The sequence below is a fragment of the Argopecten irradians genome, chromosome 5 (genome assembly GCF_041381155.1).
Source record: "Argopecten irradians isolate NY chromosome 5, Ai_NY, whole genome shotgun sequence".
NCBI lineage: Eukaryota > Metazoa > Mollusca > Bivalvia > Pectinida > Pectinidae > Argopecten > Argopecten irradians.
The window spans coordinates 45,304,711-45,327,258 of NC_091138.1; the positions used below are offsets into that span (position 1 = coordinate 45,304,711).

At 32.2% G+C, this 22,548-nt stretch overlaps 1 protein-coding gene across 1 annotated transcript; it reads right to left on the reverse strand.

Moving 5' to 3' along the window:
• Window positions 1-783: 783 nt before the first annotated feature.
• On the reverse strand, window positions 784-22,079 carry LOC138324010 (hatching enzyme 1.2-like). The gene is made up of 10 exons (XM_069268986.1): window positions 21,875-22,079; window positions 14,090-14,177; window positions 12,431-12,485; window positions 9,958-9,980; window positions 9,551-9,584; window positions 7,735-7,784; window positions 7,126-7,198; window positions 6,335-6,494; window positions 5,185-5,617; window positions 784-2,702 (listed from the first exon to the last, which is right to left on the reverse strand). Exons 2-10 carry the CDS (start codon window positions 14,174-14,176, stop codon window positions 2,673-2,675), a joined length of 945 nt encoding a protein of 314 aa, XP_069125087.1. The 5' UTR covers window position 14,177; window positions 21,875-22,079; the 3' UTR covers window positions 784-2,672.
• Between the last annotated feature and the right edge of the window lie 469 nt (window positions 22,080-22,548).

A 22,548-nucleotide genomic window follows, 5' to 3' on the forward strand; every position in this document is an offset into this window, starting at 1 on the left:
TAACCATACATTCCATTATGGATACCGGTAGATGTGATTGAACTAAATCACACAACGTCTTTTACGCGACAAATGAGACACAAATACAAGTACCATTACTTGAACCCAAACCATGCAATAAATAAGGTCTTCATACATACAGGCAGAATCGCGGTGATCCATTTATAAAGTCACATCTACTCCCGAGTGATTGAAAAAACGGTGATGTTTTTACTTTTTTTCCTTCACATGGAACATAAACAAAAGAAACGTGAGTTCTTTATCAAATATATTTGGGGAAGTTTGATCATTTAAATGTTTCGTACATTGAACATCAACACAAAATCTGTTAGATCAAAGCTATATTGCAAAACGAAACTGAAACAATAATTCAACACTAGAGAAAGCCGCACAACAGGAGGTATGGCAATATATTAAGAAAGACAAACTTTATATGCATACAATTATAATGAATATATACAGCAAAATATGGTTATAACGAAAACGCATAAACGAATTCATGGTAATGACGTAATTGTTATTCAATTTCAAGAGTCACCTGATCGTTTGTAATTTGATATAACTTATAAGTTTATAATTTAAAATTTTACTTGTTACGAGCATTTTCATTGGCTTATAAACTTACTTAATCAACCAATAAAGGAAAAATGGCGTTGCCGTGTGTAACGTCATTTCTGGTTGGCTGAGATGACGGCATAATGATTTCATAGAGAAAAGAGTCCCAACATGAATTTTGAGTATGGTAGAGATTGTCTTTGTCATTTAGTATGGTAGAGATAGTATTAAAACATTTAGCTCTGTATGATAAGATTAAAATTGTTCTTGTTAACTTATAAAATCAACACACACGTTCATAATGGCGATTGTTATATTCATTTGTGTATTATGATAAATATATCAACAAATAACTTAATGTGTAGATAATAACTATAATAATCACATCATCGGAAATACATATCAACATACATCTAATTCAACGAAAAACGAACCGTTTTGAAAAAAAATAGCATCAACGCAGTTTGATATTAGTTCAAAGAAATATAAGTATTTACATACTGGCATAATGTTTAAATATTTTCCATCATTTTTAAGTTGGGATGTTTAAAAAATGTGTTTATATCTGTTATATCCCCTTTCGAAATATATATTACTTCTAATAATAAAATTGTACAAACATTTATAAATGATGGTATTCAGAAATCGATATAAAACGCAGATAACAATAAATAATATCAGATGTAAGATGACTTCACTGGAATTAAAAACGTTGAAATTATCATGTATTTATCGTGACGTCATGTCTTTGCAAGCGTAACATCCTACTTTTCACTGACAACGACATGAAGTCCGTGCACGAAATAATGACGTCATACCTACAAAGAGGTAAACTGTAATATTCAAAGACGAAATGCATATGTAGAAATAAAATGGTATATTTGACACCAGTCGATTGTGCTTGAAATTTATACATACACCACAAAAACATCAATGTTTAAATGCCCAATATCCGGTAATTAGTTTACAAATGAGGGGACGATATATTTATAGTAATTTCCATCTCCATTTGTCTGTCCGTCCGTCTTTCTGTCCGTCGTTCCACATGGCGTTTATCACGCGACATAATTTCTTAAATCAAGTCAAGGTCACTGTTAGTATTTTAGAAATACAATGACACTACTTTCATAACTTCATTTCCTCGTGTTTTATCCAAAAGTCACATGTATTATACACAGTGTAAATAGATAATCAAAACAGGTTTGTTACATTCGACTTTCAGTGTTATCTGCTTTAGGTCCAAGGTACCGTTACTTATTTTAAAAAGAAGAAAAAATTGTCAGCACTTCAACTGCTAGAAATGTGGCGACATGTATTGAATTAGCAATATTCAGTCAGAATCTTTCGAAAAATACGTAATGCGATGAACAAAAATTGTGCGTTGTAGTAATATGATGTTAAGATTTTTCGGTACAAAATTGTAAAGTAATGAAAATAAAAAACTAGAAGAATTAAAATTGTCAATGAAAGGGTTGTTGTGATATTAACATTTGATTCGGCGCAACTAAATCATTCAACGTTTAGCTGTTAACTCACATTAGCGATTTTAGTCTATATAAGTTTATTCATATGTGTGTACTCATATTGCATTTTATTACGGTATAACTTTAGTAATTCGTCCTGCGGTGAATAGTACATGTATTATGTTCACCTTACTAATAATTAATCACGAAGCAATGTGATATGTAGTTTCAGTATAAAATATGTTTGTATTGTAGAATTATATTTTATACAAAATATGAAAGACGAAAGATTTTTTCGCTTCAAAATTATTCAAATATCTACTTTGTTTCTGTGATCATCCTAAAAGTATAATAAGAATCTTGTAATGATAGCAATACTTTAAGTATACAACACTTGCATTGCACTAGCAATGTCATTTGTAAAGCTTACACTTTACAAGACAACGGTTTGTCAAAAAAATTTAAGTTAGAAGACTATATCAGTAAATGCTATTCCCTAATACATAAAAATCACAGAATAATACCATCATAAATAGTATAAAGTAACCGTGTCACAGCCAGCACAGAGTCCATATACTTCAAAAGTACACTGATATACTGCCTTGAAGAGTTCCTCGAATTTTTTCCGGCAACTACGTCGGGCTCAAAATGAGTTTATGATCCGGACTTTTTATCGCTTTTGTCCTGTAAAGAAACAAATCATTAGTCACATAGGAATCATAATATTGCTATCTTTTGTTTTTGAAGGATGATATTTTCGTATTTTGGCGAGAGATTAATTTGACCGTGAATTATTCTTCCGCGACATATTCATAAGAACTAGTGGAATTATTTATAAACCTTTAAAGTCAGATTGCGAGAACTGAAGCTGATAAAATTCAATTTTCATCATTTCAATATAACTTGCCCTCGTAAATAAGCGGTATTTCGGTAATTTTTATTTTTTGTTCATTATGCAAGCTGTTTTTTTTATCCGAATTTAGAAAAAATACCGTTTCAAGTAAGCTTTGGTCTCATTTAAAAAACCTAGTTTTCTATCAAGCTATCATCATCAGTTCTGTGTGATGGTGAGCTTTGTTTTGACTGCGCTGAAACTCCACATTAAAAAAAAGAACGAAAATATTACTTTTTGTATTATTTTAATTTTTTTTTAAAGTTTCAAAGTTCGATATTCATGATTAATTAAGATATAAACTGGCTTAGAAGGATTTAAGAAACATTGGAATGTCTTAATGTACGATATTCTGTAAAAGATGCTCCACTCCAGACGCTTTTAAAATATACCGCGAAAACGTTCTGTACATACGACGTCATAATACTTGGCGTTTTGTCGGTATATGGCAAAATAACCTCAAAGATCTAACCAGTAGAAATGAGTGTAACATTAAATCATTATAATATATTGTAAGTAATAATTTTTTGTTACTGAAGAAAAATACGAATTCATTTTCTCTTGTTTAATAGAGAAAAAAGTTCTCTCTCTCCTTCCCATACCCCCTCCCCCCTATAAAAATCTATTTACATTAAAACATTCTATTTCTACTGAGTTATATCTAGTATCAAATATCCACTATTAACATCACCGATATCTATGATTTATCTATTAGAAAACAAAAGTTGACAACAATAATGTGAAATTTCAGTAATACTACTTCTCCGGACGACTTAAACGTATTAAACCTAATTATTGGTTTAATGTTAAAAGAAAATATTGTTATTTATATGAATACATATTCTGAATTTTCATAAAAAAATTATCTTCCCTTGCTGGTAGGCATTGATTATGACGTCATTTGTTTGCGAGCGTATGGTCATATTTAAAACGGTTGTTCGATATACCTTTTCATCATTATAATAGCTTTAAAGGAGGAGTGTCAATTTGGGCCCTCTGGTGGCCATTACCGATAAACATTATTTTTTGTTTACAGATACCCGGGGTTTAGGACATCATGATATGCCATATAATTAAGGTCAGGTCGGAGTCCCTTGTGAGTTAGTGGGGTTAAACAGGAGGGGCAATTTTCTGTTTTGTCCAGTTTCGTTGGAAAAAAAATATTTTTGAATGCTTTTTCATAAATAATGATGCATCTATATGTTGAAAGCAAAACATCTTGGAAAATATAACTTGATGTTAAAAAAGTCAATTATTCAAGAATAAAGTTCATCTAGTGCCATAATATACCAGAAAAAACGTTATATACATTATATTAGATTGAATTGAGCAATATATTTGCATATTGTAAACTAAGGCAAGAATGAGATCGAATTGGGGAGGGGGAGCATTGGGGAGGGGGGAGAGATTTTTTTAAATTTTTTTTTTAAATTTTAAAACAACAATACATGTATATGTTTTTTCTTATCTTCAGAGGGTCTTATACTTGCTCAAATACTTTGCTATAGAATTTTTGAAATGCAATAATGATTTTGTAAATGTTTTAAATGTGCATTGTATTATACAATAATGTATATAATTACATTCTCTCAAATGCCATTCATTAGAGAAAAATAGTAATATTTGAGCCAGTTTATCTTAATTCTGAACATAATAATATATTTATAGGTGTTTTAAAGTTTAAAACCAATAAAGAAATCCGCCTCCCCTCATCTGCTCCCCCGATCCCATCCCGTCAACAATATTCTTTACCCAAGTTTATAATATGCAAATATATTGCTCAATGAAATCTAATATGATATACAACATTTTTTTGTAGTATATTATAGCACCAGATAACCTTTATTCTTACATAATTGACATTTTACAAAACTAGGACACTGTGACCTATATTTTGACACTAAGGCATTTTTTCCCAAAATGTTTTATTTTCAACATATAAATGCATTATTAATAATGAAAAATCATTCAAAATATCATTTGGTTCCAACAAAACTGAAAAAAACCCAGAAAATTGTCCCTCCTGTTTATCCACCCATAACTCTCAAGGGACTCCGACCTGACCTTAATCATATGCCATATCATGATGACCTAACCCCCGATATCTGGAAGCAAAAAATAATGCTTATCGGTCATGGCCACCAGAGGGCCCAAATTGACACTCCTCCTTTCCCATTTCATTTAACAAACATTATTCATTTTAAGAGAATTACGAATGTGCATACGTTTCAAGAATTTCAATACTGAATTTTCACTCGATATTAACAAACTTACTGTATCTTGCACGCATCCAAACAATTTCTGTATTCGTAGAATATCCTGTTTTGTCGCACTGTTTCTCTGTCCCATCTTGCATGACATCGAAGATTTACTGTCCCACAAAGTAATTGTCTTTTTATTTTTGTCCTTGGTAAATGCGTATGGTCCATAATGCATAAGAGAACATGGATCGTATTGGATACTGCTATATTCTGGCTTTACCTCCGATGGTTTGAGTTTGATAAAGTTAGTCGCCCTGTACTTTTGTACATGGTCGAAATGGACTTCAATGGTGCTATTTCTATCCGGTCTCGAATGCTCGTGCCAAAATCCCATCGCGTGCATTAGCTCGTGAAGCACTGAACCATTGGTTGCATGGGTGACTGAACCGAGGGTTATTGTATGTGGTTCTGAATAAGTAGCCCTTTTCCCAACTGCAGTGAAATATCTATAACACAAAATATATTAATGTGTGCATTGTTATAAGTATTTTCTTGTAAAGGTTTTAAAACTCTGTAAGAAATAAAACGCAGATAACGCCAGAAAGAGACGACATGTATAGTGAATGACAAAATAAGATCAAGGAAAGAAACAAATACTGTGTAACATGTGTAAATATTCGTGTGTGCTTTCTTTGTTGTTCGGAGTTTGATGATGGACGGAAATATTTGTGGTTTAAGTTTTTCCACCGCCGTCAGAGCACACAAGATACTTTTGTGCTCTGAGAAAAAAATCATTTGAACAAAAATTGTTGTTGGTGTGACTCATGTAACTGTATGTCTAATTAACACAAAAATCAGAAGTTTATTCCATATAGGGCATAGCGAATTGGACATCCTTTCAGGACACAGTTACTTATATTTAATATTTTCATCTTGAAGTACAATGTATAATAGTAAGCTCAAACTTTTTAATTTTCAATGATGGTAATAGTGTAAATTGTAAGTAACATTTGTCCTGAAAAAAATTCCGTGTCTTATATGGAATGAAGTACTGATTGCTTATGCACCAAAAGCAGTAGACTTATATATACATGATTTAACACCAACTATTATTCAAATGATGGGTATCGTTTATACTCTGTCGGCGGAGGAGCATCTTTAAAAATATGATTATCATGACATCATCGCTTTACTGGAAAAGATACTAAGAATACATTACTTACCCGCTACCTTTCACGAATCTAACAGTCTGGCTGTAATTCTTTATTCCTTCTTTGTCATCTTTTTCAAGCGTAAGTGAAAATTTGCAGTTCGGATTACCATTGTTGACCTTCGTTTCGAGCTGTGTTAAAGCGTTCTCGATAAACGCCCTTTCTGTACTGCCTGTTGAGTAAAGCATTAACGAGTAAGTATAATATATCAGTCATTCTCTTCGTAATGGGGGATTATCATTGGTAGCAAGAAGAGGTATAAGAGTTTAGTCTATATTTAATATGTCTGTTAAATGTGTTAAAATTTGCTGACAACTTATCTCTGAGAAAACTATCGGAAAAACAAATAATGAGTAAGAGAAAATAAATATTTCTTGAAAATCACAACTTTTTTATCTTGACTGAAACGAGACTGAATCCTCATCGGAGAATATTGACCTTATATAGTGGAATTCACTTTATTTTTCCGAGGTACAAATTCGCGTAAATTCATATGGGACTTTTCGCGCGAATTCAAATGTTTCACGAATTAATGTAAAATGTGTAATTCACTTTATTTTTGCGAGGTACAAATTCGTGCAAATTCATATGGGACTTTTAGCGCGAATTCAAATGTTTCACGAATTAATGTAAAATAACGTATATATTAATTTACGATTGTTAATAAGAGCCTTTTATCGCAAATTTATGTATTTGCGAATATTTTGAAAATAAAGATGAAGAGAAATATTGTATACGCAAATATTAAGTGGTCTACAGTACCCAGTAATATCTCTATGTTGAATGAAAACAAGATAACTTACTAAACGTTGACTCAATTATATATTTAATTGCCGGATCCCATACTAAACCATCTGTCCCTAGTACTCTATGATGCTGGTGGAATAAAAATAAAACAAAATGCATTAGAACTACCATTATTGCAGGCATCTTCAATACTCTAGGAGTTATTATCAATGTCTTTTCATCCACATTTGAATTATCTATAGATAAAATTTACAATGATTTTTGCGTTATATCTCAATTACATAAAAATAGAAAAATAAATTCTTAAAGATGATACACCGCTGACAATGGTAATTTTTTTTTTCTCGATAAAAACATGAACAGACGAATTTGTTTTTTTTATCTCCAGTTATCAATGTTACGTACCTTATGCTAATACCACCATTGAAAAGTTAGAGCTTCCTATTTTACTTCAAGACAAGAATATAAAAAAAAACAACAAAAAACATGGCACTATCCCCTATATGGAATCAAGTACTGATTCCGCATCCATCAAAAGCAAACGAAGTTATGTCATATTAGTTTGTGTTAAATAGACATAAACTTACACGAGTTAACACCAAGTATTGTTCAAATAAGTTTTGCTCTATCGGCGTTTGAGCAACTTTGAATAAAATGATACTTACTGAAGGTGTGTCGTCGCACAAGATGTCCCCTTCAACGATATCCGGGTTAGCTAAAAGAATAAAATTATTTAAGAATATCTATAAACGTATACTAAAGTAAAGATATTTCAAATATTTCTAAATGTAATATCTGTAAATAATATTATTGATGATTTTTTAATTAAACTTAATTAAAGGCCCACTACCTTTCCGAAACGGTTTTTATTTTTAAAAAGGGAATGAAAACGAGATCGATAATTTTGTAGAGTCGCAAAAGTTATTAACTTACCGTTTGTACTACATTTATCTTCACCTTCTGAACAATTTGATTATTTTTTTTTAAATTTTTATAACGCAGGGCGTCCCGTCTTCGTCCTTAATACCGCGCGGTAGTTGACTATCACTGCGCCAGACGGTAATACAGCGAAATCAATTTCAACTGCTTTAATATAAAACGCAAGAAATGGTGTTGGAACCTCGTCTTAGGACATCTGCATGTATTTTCAGATGTTATTAATGTTTTTATGAAACATTTATATTTTGCCCCGGAAAGGTAGTGCGCGTTTTAAGTTATCACTACAAAATAGTTGCAATTATATAAAATAGCTCATTTTTTATTTCAATTACGCGAGTAGCATATATTGCGATTGTCTATAAATACTTATTCTCTCTATATTATTCATCATGAGATGAAATTAAGGTTCGCGGAAATACCCTTGACCAAAATCATAGTGAAATTAAATCACTCGCGAATAAGGACAACTATACAGTAAATTGCATTTATTAAAAGACATATCAGAGAAACATACATATGAGTGAAAAGTTTATTCGGCTCATTCCTTATTGAACTAAAGGCGTTAGCTTAGAATAACTATATCATAACAATGAATATTGCCAGGCATGGTTATATGTAAAAAATGACTGTCAGTATAAATCGTCCGGGCTGGATGTGTGTGGTAGTATGTTTCAGTGGGAACGTACTATAAAAGGGACAAGAGTTTTCAATATTGCAGAGATATTCGCAGCATTCCAAAACACCCAGAAGTTCATACACGCAACATACTGCATACAGGGGAAGCCGTCCTTGAATACCCCTTTTTAGCGGTATATAGTAGGACATTGATATAAACAACCAATAAGCCAATAAATGCGTGTTGAAAGATTTTGATAATTACGGTACTGGGACTCAACCAGTAGTCGTGACAGAACAGTGGTGGTGATTGTGTGCATATTTTACTGTGCGTCTACATTTACGAATGTCTGGAGCTATTGACGAATACTTCATGAAGGAGTTTGAAATCTTTGTGTAGAAATAATTTGTTTCATGAAATGCAAACAATTGAATTTTTCTCAAATCACGACTACTGTTCCTTGCGACTACTGGTACATATAGGGTACCAGTTAGGTGATTTTTCAAGAAAAAACATTTACTTATTTTTCATTTTGCTAATTAAAATGCAAATGAAATAATGCAGATCGGTCGCAGAAATAATAAAAAAGTATGCAGTTTTAAAATAGAACCTGTGTTGGTTGGTTGGTTTGATGAATGGCTAACGCCCTATTGAAATCTTGGGTCATTTATGGCTGGCCTCTACTGTATGCGATGTGTTGCGAGTGTAAATATCTATGTATTGGGAGGCTGCGGTATATTTGTGGTGTGTCTCTTTGCGATAGTGGAAACTGTGGTCCATTTTATAGTGCTATCACACTGAAGCATACTAACGTCGGACAAACCAGTCATCCCAGCAGGTATAATTCTAACGTTTTACATGCAGGGCTTGAAACGCGTTTTTTGTTTACGATGTACTAATAATATAAATAAAGGTAGTATACTAACCGTTCTCTTCGTGGCAAAGAGGGTGGGAACAGGGCTAAAACACAGTAATTTTAAAGCATGAACGTCATTTAGGTTTATTAGTGAAATTCTAAAATCATTCTAGGTTTGCATTTATGAACCAATTAATTACATTGTGCGTTATACAATTTGACGGTAAATATTAATTATAAGAGTAGATTTCTTTGTATTCATGTGTGCTGGTTAAAATATGTACAAAGGCATATGCAATTATTTTTTTATAATTGTCCATATTAAACCAATTTATGAGATATTGACTTATTATTTATGAAGCGTTTCATACTGACATAGACCGATTTTTAAAGAAAATACAAAGAAGATACAATAAAGTCAATGTTTAATACACTATATGGTATATACAGTACACGTTTATTTTTTAGAATAGTTACCTGGTACTTTACCATGAATTTCCCTAAAATAGAAAAAATATAACTGTAATTAATTCTAAAGGTTATTAACATGTGTTAAGTAGAAAGTATATCAACAATGCATATTCTGGACAATTATATGCAAAAGGAACTATGCGTTCCAGACAGATGAGCGGTTTCTGTTCCGTCAAGGACATTCGCCATTAGACATTAGTCCTAATGAGCTAAGGGTCGTATAGCAATTAAATGCACATCTCTTCGCGAAATATTTCTGAAATAAAAACTTCCTCTTTACACAGATACATTATCATCCTCGATACTCCAGGATTTCCGATCACTTGCGATCTCTACAACCCTGGACTATCTCATGGTGAAACTAGAGGCAAACGAACAGGTAATTTAAGTCCTTTAATGTAAAACAAAAGAGCCGTATAACGGTACACTGTAGTTGACTGTTTGGCTTTGAATTTGGGCGTTGCTGTCTCTGTAGTCTTCAAAGGTAAGCTTTTCAGGCCTGTGATTTGTTCAGATTTTCTTCCCTGAGCAGCCTTCAGTTTTACTAAGAGATAGTCCAGGGGTCTAGAGATCGTAAGTTATCGGAAGCCCTGAAGTATCGAGCATGATAACGGATATGGACAGGTCTTTGTGTTAAATGTGAAATGTAAGATACAGAATTCTTGTGTATCTATGTTATGTTAAAAGATAAATAAATTTGCTGTCGTGCATGCAGATAAGAATAGGACATTTCCGTTCATACGCATTTACAGTAATCGCTTATCTGTCTGGAACGCATGTGTTCCTTGACGGAGTTTTCCGTAATTTCACATGATTTTTTATGTTTATTCACTTTGTCACCCAATAATAAATGCATCATATACCGACATCAAAACATTATCAAATTGAATCGTCTAATAGTTTAATTCTAAGAACACAAAATTGGAATAATACACCGAAATGAGGTATTTGAAAACAAAATGCAAAAAAAATAAGAAAAAAAAATGTGACACTTAAGTGTATTATTGAGTATCAAAGAGGATATCAATTCATTAATCCATGGTGTGATTATAACTAAATCAACTTAATCAAAACTTAATTAGCATATTTTAACTAAATGAATTATATGTAGACATATGTGTTTTTAAAAGATGCTCCAACGCTGACAAACAAGAAGTAGACGAGTAAGTATTACAAAACAAAATCTTATTTACACCATTACTGTCGTTCAAAGGTTTTAGCTTCTCATTTTATTTCAAGATATAATTATTAGAAATAATAAATTGAGTCTCGACAAAAATCCAGGTTCTGATTGTACATGTGCCAAAAAATTAAATTTTATGTATTTTTGTCCTAATTAGTCATATATATATACGCTATGAAACACTAGTTACTGTTCAAATGATGGGTATTATTAATGCTCTGTAATCGGTGGAGCATCTTTAACAAAATATAAACCTTGATATTAGTTTCTTGCGAGTTACTTCCCTTTCAATATTGGTAATATTAACAAATTTGATATTTTAGATACAAGTGCTTAAAAACAATGCATTTTTTTGTAAGCAATTACATAAGAATGCCAATTATGGTTGGTTCCCGTGTGATTCCGCCTAATTTTCGTTTTTTGAAATAGTGAGTCAATTACTTAGTAGAAGGCATCGTCATTAATAAAACGCTTTTTCGTCTTTCCATATATATTTTGTACTACGATTTTCCATTTCTTACTCCATTCAGAGCTGATTATACAGATGAAAACTTATCCTCGATGCCCCACAGCATAAATAACACCCATAATTTGAACAATACGTGATGTTTTATCCTGTATCTATGTGTCTTATCAACAAAAAATACATATAAAATAATGTATTTTGCTTTTGGTGCATGCACAGTCGATATTTCCATGTAGGATATAGTTCCGTGTTTTTTATTTTTATTTTTAATACTTTTATCTTGAATTCAGATAAGAAGTCCAACATTTTTAATTGTGGTAATGATGAATATAAGTAAATTTTGTAACTGAAGAAAAATACTTGTTTGTCTGTTCCTGTTCTTGATAGAGAAAAAATACCATTCGTTGGTGGGCTACAAAATGTAGCATCTTTAAGTAACTGCGTTAGTGCATCAATATAATTTCTCATTTACAATACACAGACTGTTCTGATATCGTTATTGCAGATAGAGTGTAATTATTACTGTTTATCATTTTGAGTTTAAGTAATTAGGTACATTGTTGTTTGACGCATTGACTAAAGAGGTGCTATTTTGTTTTCAACTATCAATTACATAAGTAATACTTTGTTAAGTATACAGATATTTTGGCTTGGAAACCCAATGTTTTTCTTTCAGTGTTTTGTATATCATCATATTTTGGTGATGTGATTTTGGGCACTGTTGTCGGTCTTAAAGTTACCTGTATATTTCTTAACATTATTTTTGTTTTGTATATATATATATATATATATTTCATATTACCACTTATGATAAGTGTCCGTAAACTTACATGGTTTTAGTTCCCTTTCCTGTTGGTCACGTAATTGCTTACAGCGGTTTTTAACCTGAAAAACAAAATATCGCAATAACAAAAGTTAATTTTAAAAAACCATCACATAGATGATCGTATATAAAGAAAAGTCCAATACCTATTTCTAAGTAATTTAGAAATGTTTATAAATTATAATAAAAGATTATGTTCAGAATATTTTATATAAATTTGAGAATTAATGAATGAACTAAAAAATGCGAGGATAAATGCGAGGATAAAAAGGGAAATAAATGAGAATGAAAGCTTCACAGAATGAATGTATCAATGAATAATATCAATAAAGAATAAGTGAATGATTGCAGGGTTAGCGAGAATATAGGGAATCGAAATGGAAGTTGAATGAAAGCCCTCTTGCAAGAGGACAGTCATGTGCAGATGCTGAATCCAGGGTTCCAACCCTGGCAGTCATCTATGCTTATTATGTCTGGGGAATAAAGTTTTTCATTTTTTTTTAGCTTTAAAAATCACAAAGATAAATTCTATTTAATTTCAATTGTCGATGGTAAAATGTTTCAGTTTCAATAGATATGATATTAAACACATACTATATAGTTACTAGATTTCGCAGACTTTTATTTACTATCAAATATCGTTTGTTTTATTCTTCAAAATAGCATGCTTTTACATAGCACAACCAATTGACACACAGATAATTCGCGAAAATACACCGCTGCGATTACGTTCAATGCAGTAAGTCGGGAAATTTTACACCCGCGACATATTCAAATTATACTGTATATATACTTGTAATTATAATAGAGGAAATTAAATGTCGATAGCTATAGCAAGTTAAAATTATTCCTAATATTAGGATTTAATTCAATTTTGCTTGTCAAGTGTATTTGGCTTGAAAATTAAGCCTACACATGACGTTGACTTTTGTTTGACCGCTTCTAATTGGTAGATATTGTTAGAAAACAAAGGCACTTTTATGGATTTGAAGTTTTTCAGAGATTGTCTTTATTAAATTGAATTTTAAATGTTACTTATCGAAATGTGACACAAAAACCAGAGTGTACTTTCATTATAGATTATTTCAAGGTTTATTAAGAATACATTCATATTTTTGTGTTATATCTCCATAACATAAAATAAACTATTCAAAGCAACCATTTTTTAAAGATCTTTTTATAAATCACCGTAATAAAAGGAATATTCGCACATCACTGAACCGTTTATCAATATTTCGCGGATCAATTTTTTCGCGATCGTTTCACTTTCCCGCGAATATATCATCACTCCAAAAAAATCCAGCTATATAATTGTTCTGTTTTGTTATCTTAAAACCAAACAGAGAAATGTTATTTTTATCATGTTCACTTCCAAGAATACACAAACAGATTCATTTGTATTTTATCTTCAAATATTCGAAAATGTTTTTGTTCAATATCCTTATGTATGTTTTGTTCTTAACCGATTGACTACTAGGTGGTATTCAGTTATCTGTAATAAGCAAGAAGGTATTGGTAGTTTTGTTACCTGTGTATGAGAGAAAACGACGTATTTCACACTCACAAACTAATGACGTCACAATCGATACCTTCCGGAAAGCTGTCAACTTAGAATGTGCAAAAATGGATTTGATGGAATTCGGGCTTTTAGTGTAGTTGTACTTACGGTTGTGGGATCTAGATAGGTAGCATGCGATCCCTGCAGTATAAGAGAAACAGCTGCTACTACTTTCAGTAATAGTCCTGTCTGCATTCTGAAAATAAGTTAAGATCTTTCTCATCTACCAACTCAGTTTTGGTACATCTAAAATCAGGATGTGAACTACATTTTCAAAATTCATGTACTGAAAACCAGCTTTCTTTGGCGGCTACCAATTTTTCCGATTTGCGATTCAAAAAAAGTTTGCAAAGAGTAACACTCGCGAATTTAAAATTGGATAGAAATTCATATCATTATGATTTATTTTCATATTAATTCGCGGAGACAAACATTCGTGAATTTACTTGGATCGCGAAATTCGCAAAAATAAATCGCACGCGAAAGAAAGTTGGTTGCCAATATACAAAACAAGATGTATACTAATACAGAGAAGACAAAAGTAACGCATCACAAAGAAAACAAAGGCAGTCCGTATAGGTTATTAGTCTCATTAAATGGCGAAACTTTAGATTCTGTAAAATATCTTTAAATTGGGATAGGAGGCAAATTGCCAATATAACAAAAGAAAAAAGAAAATAAAAAACCGTACGCAATCCATTTTTAAATGGTACGAATTTGTCCTTTTTATCACATATATTTCAATCGTTGTCCCAATTAGTTTCGCAGACTAAATTGACTGCCTTTGAATAAAATAAAACAATACAATCATTGTGTTTTAATGTACAAGTCTGAACCTAATCATACTTTGACATGTGATGTAAATTCAAGATATACAAAATCATCCCAACACCATTTTTAGAACAAATACTTCAAAACATTCTACTGCTGCTATACGGAGGAAATTGTTATTGGGGGAAAGGAGTATTTGTAGGTACCCCTTCTAGTAACAATTTTAACATTCTACTTGCAGTACAAGTGTTGCTTGAGATTCTCATAGTAACAGACTGAAATGACCTGCTTACATTGAAAAAACAAAGTCTATAAAAGTGGTAGTTTCAGCTCCTGCTTAGCGCTCAGCATGCAGTTAGACGGACGACTGGTTCGCCCGTTGTCAGTATAATGTGACCGTGTGGGGTGTATTGCTTGGTGTCTTCGGCAGCATACCTAAGTCATATAGCACTATAAAAAGGGCGCGAGTTCCGCTATACAAGAAGACACAACACGAATTTACCGCAGTCTCCCAAACACAAAAACACTCAACACACGCAACACACAGCATACATAAGAGGCCGTCCTTACATGACTCTGGTTGTTCATTGGATGTAAATGAAACAAATCAACCAAACCGGTAAATGTTTACTTGACAAACGAAATTGTTCATGGAATTACCATCATTCTAGAATGTAATCGTCTTGAGCTTTTATGGCACGATCCACATGAAGTTCTAAACATCAAACTCCAGCTAGGTAGCAAAAGGTATTTTGATTTAGGTAGTCCCGAAGCTGAATATCCCAAATTTAGTCGCCTTTTGTGATTGTGAAATGACGCAGTAGGCACAATTCTAACATTCTACTTGCCGTGTAGATGTTGCTTGATATTTTCTCATAAAACAGTTTTAAATATAACTTAAAAACCTGGGTTTAACATGGAAAAACCTTAAGACGCTTGGCTGACAGACCATTCATTGATTATGATATAATTTGTCCTCGTCATCCAACCCACGTGAACTTCATCTTAACTAGGTAAGTGTTACACATCAATATTAAGTTGAAATCGTTCTCAAATGAAAGTTTTCAGCTAACAAAAAAGTTGTAATGTTAAAATAGAGTAAACGATAAATTAGGTCACTGTGACCCATTTCTTCAATTTCTCATCTGTTTTCTAAACAAACTCGGCGGCAAAAACAAATTACAATGTAATTTCAATCCTAATATTTAACAAATTAGGACTTAAAACGAAATTAATTTTCACCCTTTGACCTCTGAACTTATCATAAACCAATATCAATTGTAATGTTCTGAATAGTATACAATATGCAGCTGACCCTCATCTATTTTCATGCAAAATGTGTTGCACATCATAAAGTGCCCGTAAAATGGCCCAAAATGATACTTCGCCTTTAACGAAAGCGAAATAGCTGAAATTGTCAGCTTTTACCGTAATAGCGCTTAAGCAAAACAAAAATCAAATAATTTGAATAGAATAAACATTTTTGTTAGGATTTATTAAGTTTATAAAAAGTCACAGCTGTTTTGGCATTCCACGATATCCACCTTCAGAAGGTTGGAGAAGACATTGCCTTTTTACTTCGATTTTATATAACAAACATTTTGAAATGTATATATTTCCCACAATCTAAGGAATGTAGAGAAACAGGAGAAATAGGAAAAGTAAAAATAAATTCACGGTGTATCAAAATATAATATTTATATTCCAAGAGACAATTGGTATGTTTTCATACAAAATGCGACATTGATTTTCACTGGAGTAAAGCAATTGACGTTGGTTGTTTTGTTGATTATATTAATGCCCTATTGCCATCCAGGTTAATTTTAAGGGCTGTCTTTCGTGCATGCGTGTTTTTTGGAGACTGTAGTATGTTCGTGTTATGAATCATTGTAAGAGTGAAATTATTGCCTTTTTTCTAGTTCTTTCTCATTGAAGCATGCTGCTAGAGACACTAAACACAATTAACCCAGTCATATTGTATTGATAACGGGCAATCCAGTCTCTCCACTTTCTTTTTACTGAGACAGAGCAACTACTACAGAACGTATCTTGGTGACGGGACAGTGCCCCAAGACTTACTCACAAGAGGAGCGTTCCGACCAGAATTGAAGCAATGTCAAGGAAGACTTTAGGCAGAATAACGCCAGGTATTATAATATAATATCACATCAGTTAGCTTCTACGATCATGCGACAGGAGGGGGACAGCAGGTACAATTTTAAAGTCCCATAAACCTACATTATAATTGCGACAGCATAAACTTTCACAGGAACCGTCATTACAGTAAAGATTACCAAAGTGAATTTTAAAAAACATGATTGCGATGGATGAAATCCAATAATAAATATAATTATACATAAAAATGTCCATACATATCAAGTCACAACAATACAATAGAATGGAACATTAATTATTTTACCTTATACATATTAACGTAACTCTCAGTGTAGGTACATTCGTTTCAAATATGATTCGTAAACCATAAAATGAGCGAAACCTTCATTCACCAAATTCACCACAATGTTATTTTGTGTATAAGGGAAAATCACAATTTTACTGAAAGGAAAATTGAAACTGAAGTGAAGCTAAAAGAGCAATATCAGCAAAATAAAATCTTGCAGTATTCATAGTTTGAACCAATTTGGCCACCAAGTTAAAATTTTAAGACTTTTTTTATATATGCATGAAACTACTGTAATGAAATGTTCGTAACTGTCCCATATATGCATAGAAAAACCTATTCATGTATTAATATTTCATTGTGTAACATATTTTGTAATTAGAGAAGCCTTAAAACGCATTCTTGAATAGAATCACATGTATGTGGTTAAGGAAAAGTTTTTGAGAATATCTTCTGTACTCACTAAGTGAAGAATGTTTGTTAGGAATGACTAATATTCGTTTTGTTTTATTTTGACATAATCGCTACGTTGCATAGATTTAGGATTATTGCCATGGTAACTAGAGCTGCAATGATAGATACCAATCATATAAATTGAATTAGGCGGTCATTATTTGAACCACTGCAAGTGTGTCATACAAAAATTCGATCGTTTCGAGGGCAAAATGGTCCCAAATTGTGTACAACGTATACTCTTTTCTGAAGAACGGAGTCTCTTTCATGTTATGAAAGATTATTATTTGGCGATTTTTATTGGCATTCAAGTATAAGTTATCAAAGTATCTATTTGCACCATCTGTGTTCAGTATATTAATTTCGTTTATTTAAGATAAAACATAATCCAATAAAATCGTTTTGCCAACCATTACGCTATTGTGAGTTGTTGGATCAATCATTATGTGTACACTGTAATTATCAAAGCGCGATCGAATTTTAGCGCAAAATTAGTCTTAAAACGTGATGAATACGCGGAATCGTGATAGATGTTATGTCAACAACCGTATTTTAGTTCAAAACTTTTATCGTGAAATATGCTTTAATAGGACAACTTTTAACATCAGTTCGATTACAGAATTTTGTTATGTTTCATCAAGTTTCTACACACACAAAAATACGAAGTTGCAACTAATTTCAGGTTAAAAATCACAGATTAGATTTAGTCCTGTTCTATATTTATTTTTCTTATTATTATTTTTTGTGTAATTACTTATTTAATAAATATGTTTTATCACGTTATCTAGCTACTAGAAGGTAAGTATAAAGTGACCAACAAACAAAATGATTTTCCAACAAACCAAAATGATTTTCCAAACTACTACGAAAACTTCTGAAACAATATTAGCTATCGTGTTCTAGAACTTAAGTATATGTGATCATATAACATAAGATGGGGTCCTTCAGCTCGAAATCCTACTAGGGTAGCAATCTTGAAGTAAGATGCATTCTGCACTGAAAAAATCCGTAAATTCAAATATTGTTACACATTCATTACTTCAGTTGCTATTTTAAACCTAAATTTCAATCTTATTTTCCAAATTTATATGCTTGTTATTTAAGATGGATAATTGCCAGAAAACATTTTTACATTGGAAATTCATTAATAACCAGTTAACCAGTGGTTTGAATATAATTCTACCCTAAACTCAATGTTCTATATACAGGGGCCATTTCGATTTTCATTTAGTTGGTTTTAGTTGGTCTATATTTATCTCTTGACTCTGTTTGGCAAGTCATCTATGACTAAACATATATTTATAATCTGAATTTGATATACAATCATTTTATCGTCATTCCATCATGATATCCTGTCTCTTCCCCAGCCAGAATCATAAAGCCATCGTTATTTACGATGCACAATACGTAATGCAGGATATGATGATATATGGTTTTAAACCTAATCTACCTGTAGCCTGTAAATGAAGGTCCCGAACACAACGTCAGAGATAGATGTTTCAATCCATGCACAGTTCAGTCATAGGATATGCTAGGACCACTTCTTATATCTCAACACGTAGGTAGGAGACTTTTCTGCGGAGAACTACGACTTTCATCAACCAGTGGAGCATGTAAAGTCTTTAAATGGCCATAGTTCTATTACAGGATATAACAAAAATGAATAAAACAAACCTAAGAAATATTTCTGGATTTGTAGCCAAGCGTAAATGTATATCAAAATTGTGTTTGTAATTCCATGAAGTGACCGACCACAGAAGGTCTCGTAATTATGGCGGTACACAAAACTATGAACACTACATGCATGTAGCTATAGTAACTGGTTCTGTCCCTGAGATTATGTTCGTCATGGTACTACTTTTTGCCGTCATGCTACCACAAATATGTGCCAAAACTGTGTGAGAGAGGGCCCTTAATATAGACACTGGCTGAAAATAGACTATATATTTTATAAACATGAAGCAAAACATAGTATTCAAGGTAAGTTACGATGTGCCGCATGTTACGTCTTTAAATAATTTTATCACAAGATGTACGACCAATTTATATGCCAGCATTTCACAAACAATGTAGTCTTTATTTGCCCTCCCCATACATTGCAGTGTAAGTGTAAATATTTTGAAGCACAACAGCGAGGAAAATTTACACCTTACATGTAGTCTTTGTATTTTACACATTTTACAATGGTTATTTCATGACATGGCAGGTTTTAGTATGAACAGAAGTTCAGAGTTCCAGATAATAACACACAGAGCTACGATTGAACGGAATCTGATCTGACAACTGTTCAACGTAAGCATGGAATTTGCGGTCCAAAGCATAGGATTAGAGTTACAATGTCACACACTCTATGACTTCACTCTCGGATACAATAACTGGAATTTTGTTATTATCATTTTGAAAATAAAAAAGACGCATTTCTTTATTCGTTTTGTATTCTCCGTTATTCTAGTGTTCATAGTTTTCTCTCGGTATATTCAATCATAACAATGATATGACATCAATCCTTACATTTGAGATTTATATTGGCGTTGTTCATTACAGGTATGCAAAAAGTGGTAGACATTTGTTTTTCAATATTATCATAAAAACAGTCATAATACAAAATAATACTTTGATCAATATTAAAAAAAAATCTTGTAAAACAGATAAATCAATTGTTACAGTTATTCGACTGGATAGACATATATAATTCATTTATAAACCATTGTCGGATTTTTTTCTCCGGATACTCCGGATTTTATCTGCCATCTAAGCATGATACTTCTTAAATAACCGTGGCTTATAATAGGACGTTGAGCCAATAAAACCACAGGAATGTAGTTTAAGTGTTTGCTTGGGTTATTATTTATTATAGCCATTGAAAAGGATTGGTGGTTTATGAAACTGTCGACCTATTGCACTTCCATGCTTAATGCCTTGATCAGATATCATCAACGACTTATAAGTATTCCGTCTTTGCATATTACAGAGTTAGCTCCCTTGCGGGAAGGTATCGATTGTTACGTCATTATTTTGTGAGCGAAATTCACGTCGTTTTCTCCGAAACATATGACCTTACGCTCGCAAACACATGACGTCACAATCAATACCTACCCGCAAATGCAGATAGCTCTGTAATATGCAAATTCGGAATATATATTGGAAAATACGTAAACTCTTCATTGATCATTCATCACAAAAATATATCAAGCCAGATTAATAGTTGATATTTTTTTATGAGAGCAATATGATTTATTCTTTAAATATATGACCATAAAGCAAAACATTACAAAGTATTAAACAACTTAGTATAATATGTAACAGAAAGAGTATTATTATCGAAAATTGCTGAAATGCTAATTGACACCTAGTTTGCTCTTTTTTGTTCTGGTTGTTTTTCTTCTTACACATATTAAGAATAAGTATGTTTCCTTTCTTTACACTGTTTCCAATTTTCGATTTATTACGATTTCTCACTTTAAGAATATTGCAAGATAGTTAGTGGTCGAGCTAACATGACTACATCTAAACAATAAAAAGCGCCAGAACATTGTCACTGCTGTATGCGATTACATTTCTTTATCAAAACTACAAATGTATTTCATATTTTGCCATAGAAGTGCTATGAGTAAATTCGCTGCCATACGACTGTACCTAATGTTCGGCTAAGGAAATGATAAATCACATATGCCGATAATCTGATATTAGATTACTTCATTTATTTCAGAAGGGGTAAAATCGTATTATGAAAATAGAATTTAGTAATAAATGGACGCATTACATAATATTGAAAGAGGAAAAAAATTCAAAAGACCAAATCGTGACTACGATGAAAATATATATCGGTGCTAATGAGAAGTTTCATATTTCAGTATTTACTGGGTGGCGACCATTTCCCGTGATTTTGTATTCATTTTGTCAAAACCATCGCAAAGAATTCGGTGAAAATCGACATGAACAATTTTCAGTCGAAGATACTTGAGTAGCAAAAAGAATCTAATTTTTGTGATATGTATTCGAGCAGACGACATTTATTGTTTCCTGGTAATTGTTGCATGTTAACAATGGTCATATGACAAGTGATCAGCATGATAATACTACCTACGGTGAACCTCAGTAAAACAGTGAATGAGTTGAGGGAAAAGAAAAAAAACAAGAATGAATGATTACACATGCATTATGGGCAAATGCAAATTTGGTATCAAGAGATGAATCAATCAAACAACATTACGAATGTATTTAAGAGTTACTACCACATGCTAATATGTCATAGTCAATCCTCTTACCTGAGTATAAACTACAGTAAAGCTGGTACGAGATTTCCAAACGGTTACCGTCCAGTGTGTGTTAAAAGAAAATCCAGGTAAATTGCACTATACGGAAAGTTTCGTTCAATATAAGCTTAATTCTACCCATTACGATTTCACTGAAGGCGTGGTTTAGCCAGCAGGGTCCACAAACCTTGTACTAGCTGTATATCTGTTGATGACGCTAACGTGTCATTTGGTGCGAAAAAGATAGGACTTCAATTTTGCTACAACTCATATGTAATTTAAAGTATAATCTGATTGGTTGATGCCGGTTTCCATCGTTACGTCTGAATGACTTACTATACCACTTTGCATATTACATGACATTACGAGTTGTCAATCACTCCACCCATTGTCTGTGTAACGAATTGGATTATATAGTCTTATCACTGAATTTAGGCGAATTCTTATTGGTTTTTCCTTCTTTTTTTCTTGCATTTACAGTGACGACCGATATATATTCAAAACTATTCAAAACATTGACGTGAAGTATGTCAAACAAGAAAAAACAAACTATGTTATTTATATTACAAATCTATTTCAATCGGGTTTCATATGATAATGTACACATTTTATATATAGTCAAATAGACATTTTCAATGCAAACTTATATGCAGTGATTACCATTAGGTTCTAATAAGTATTCATAA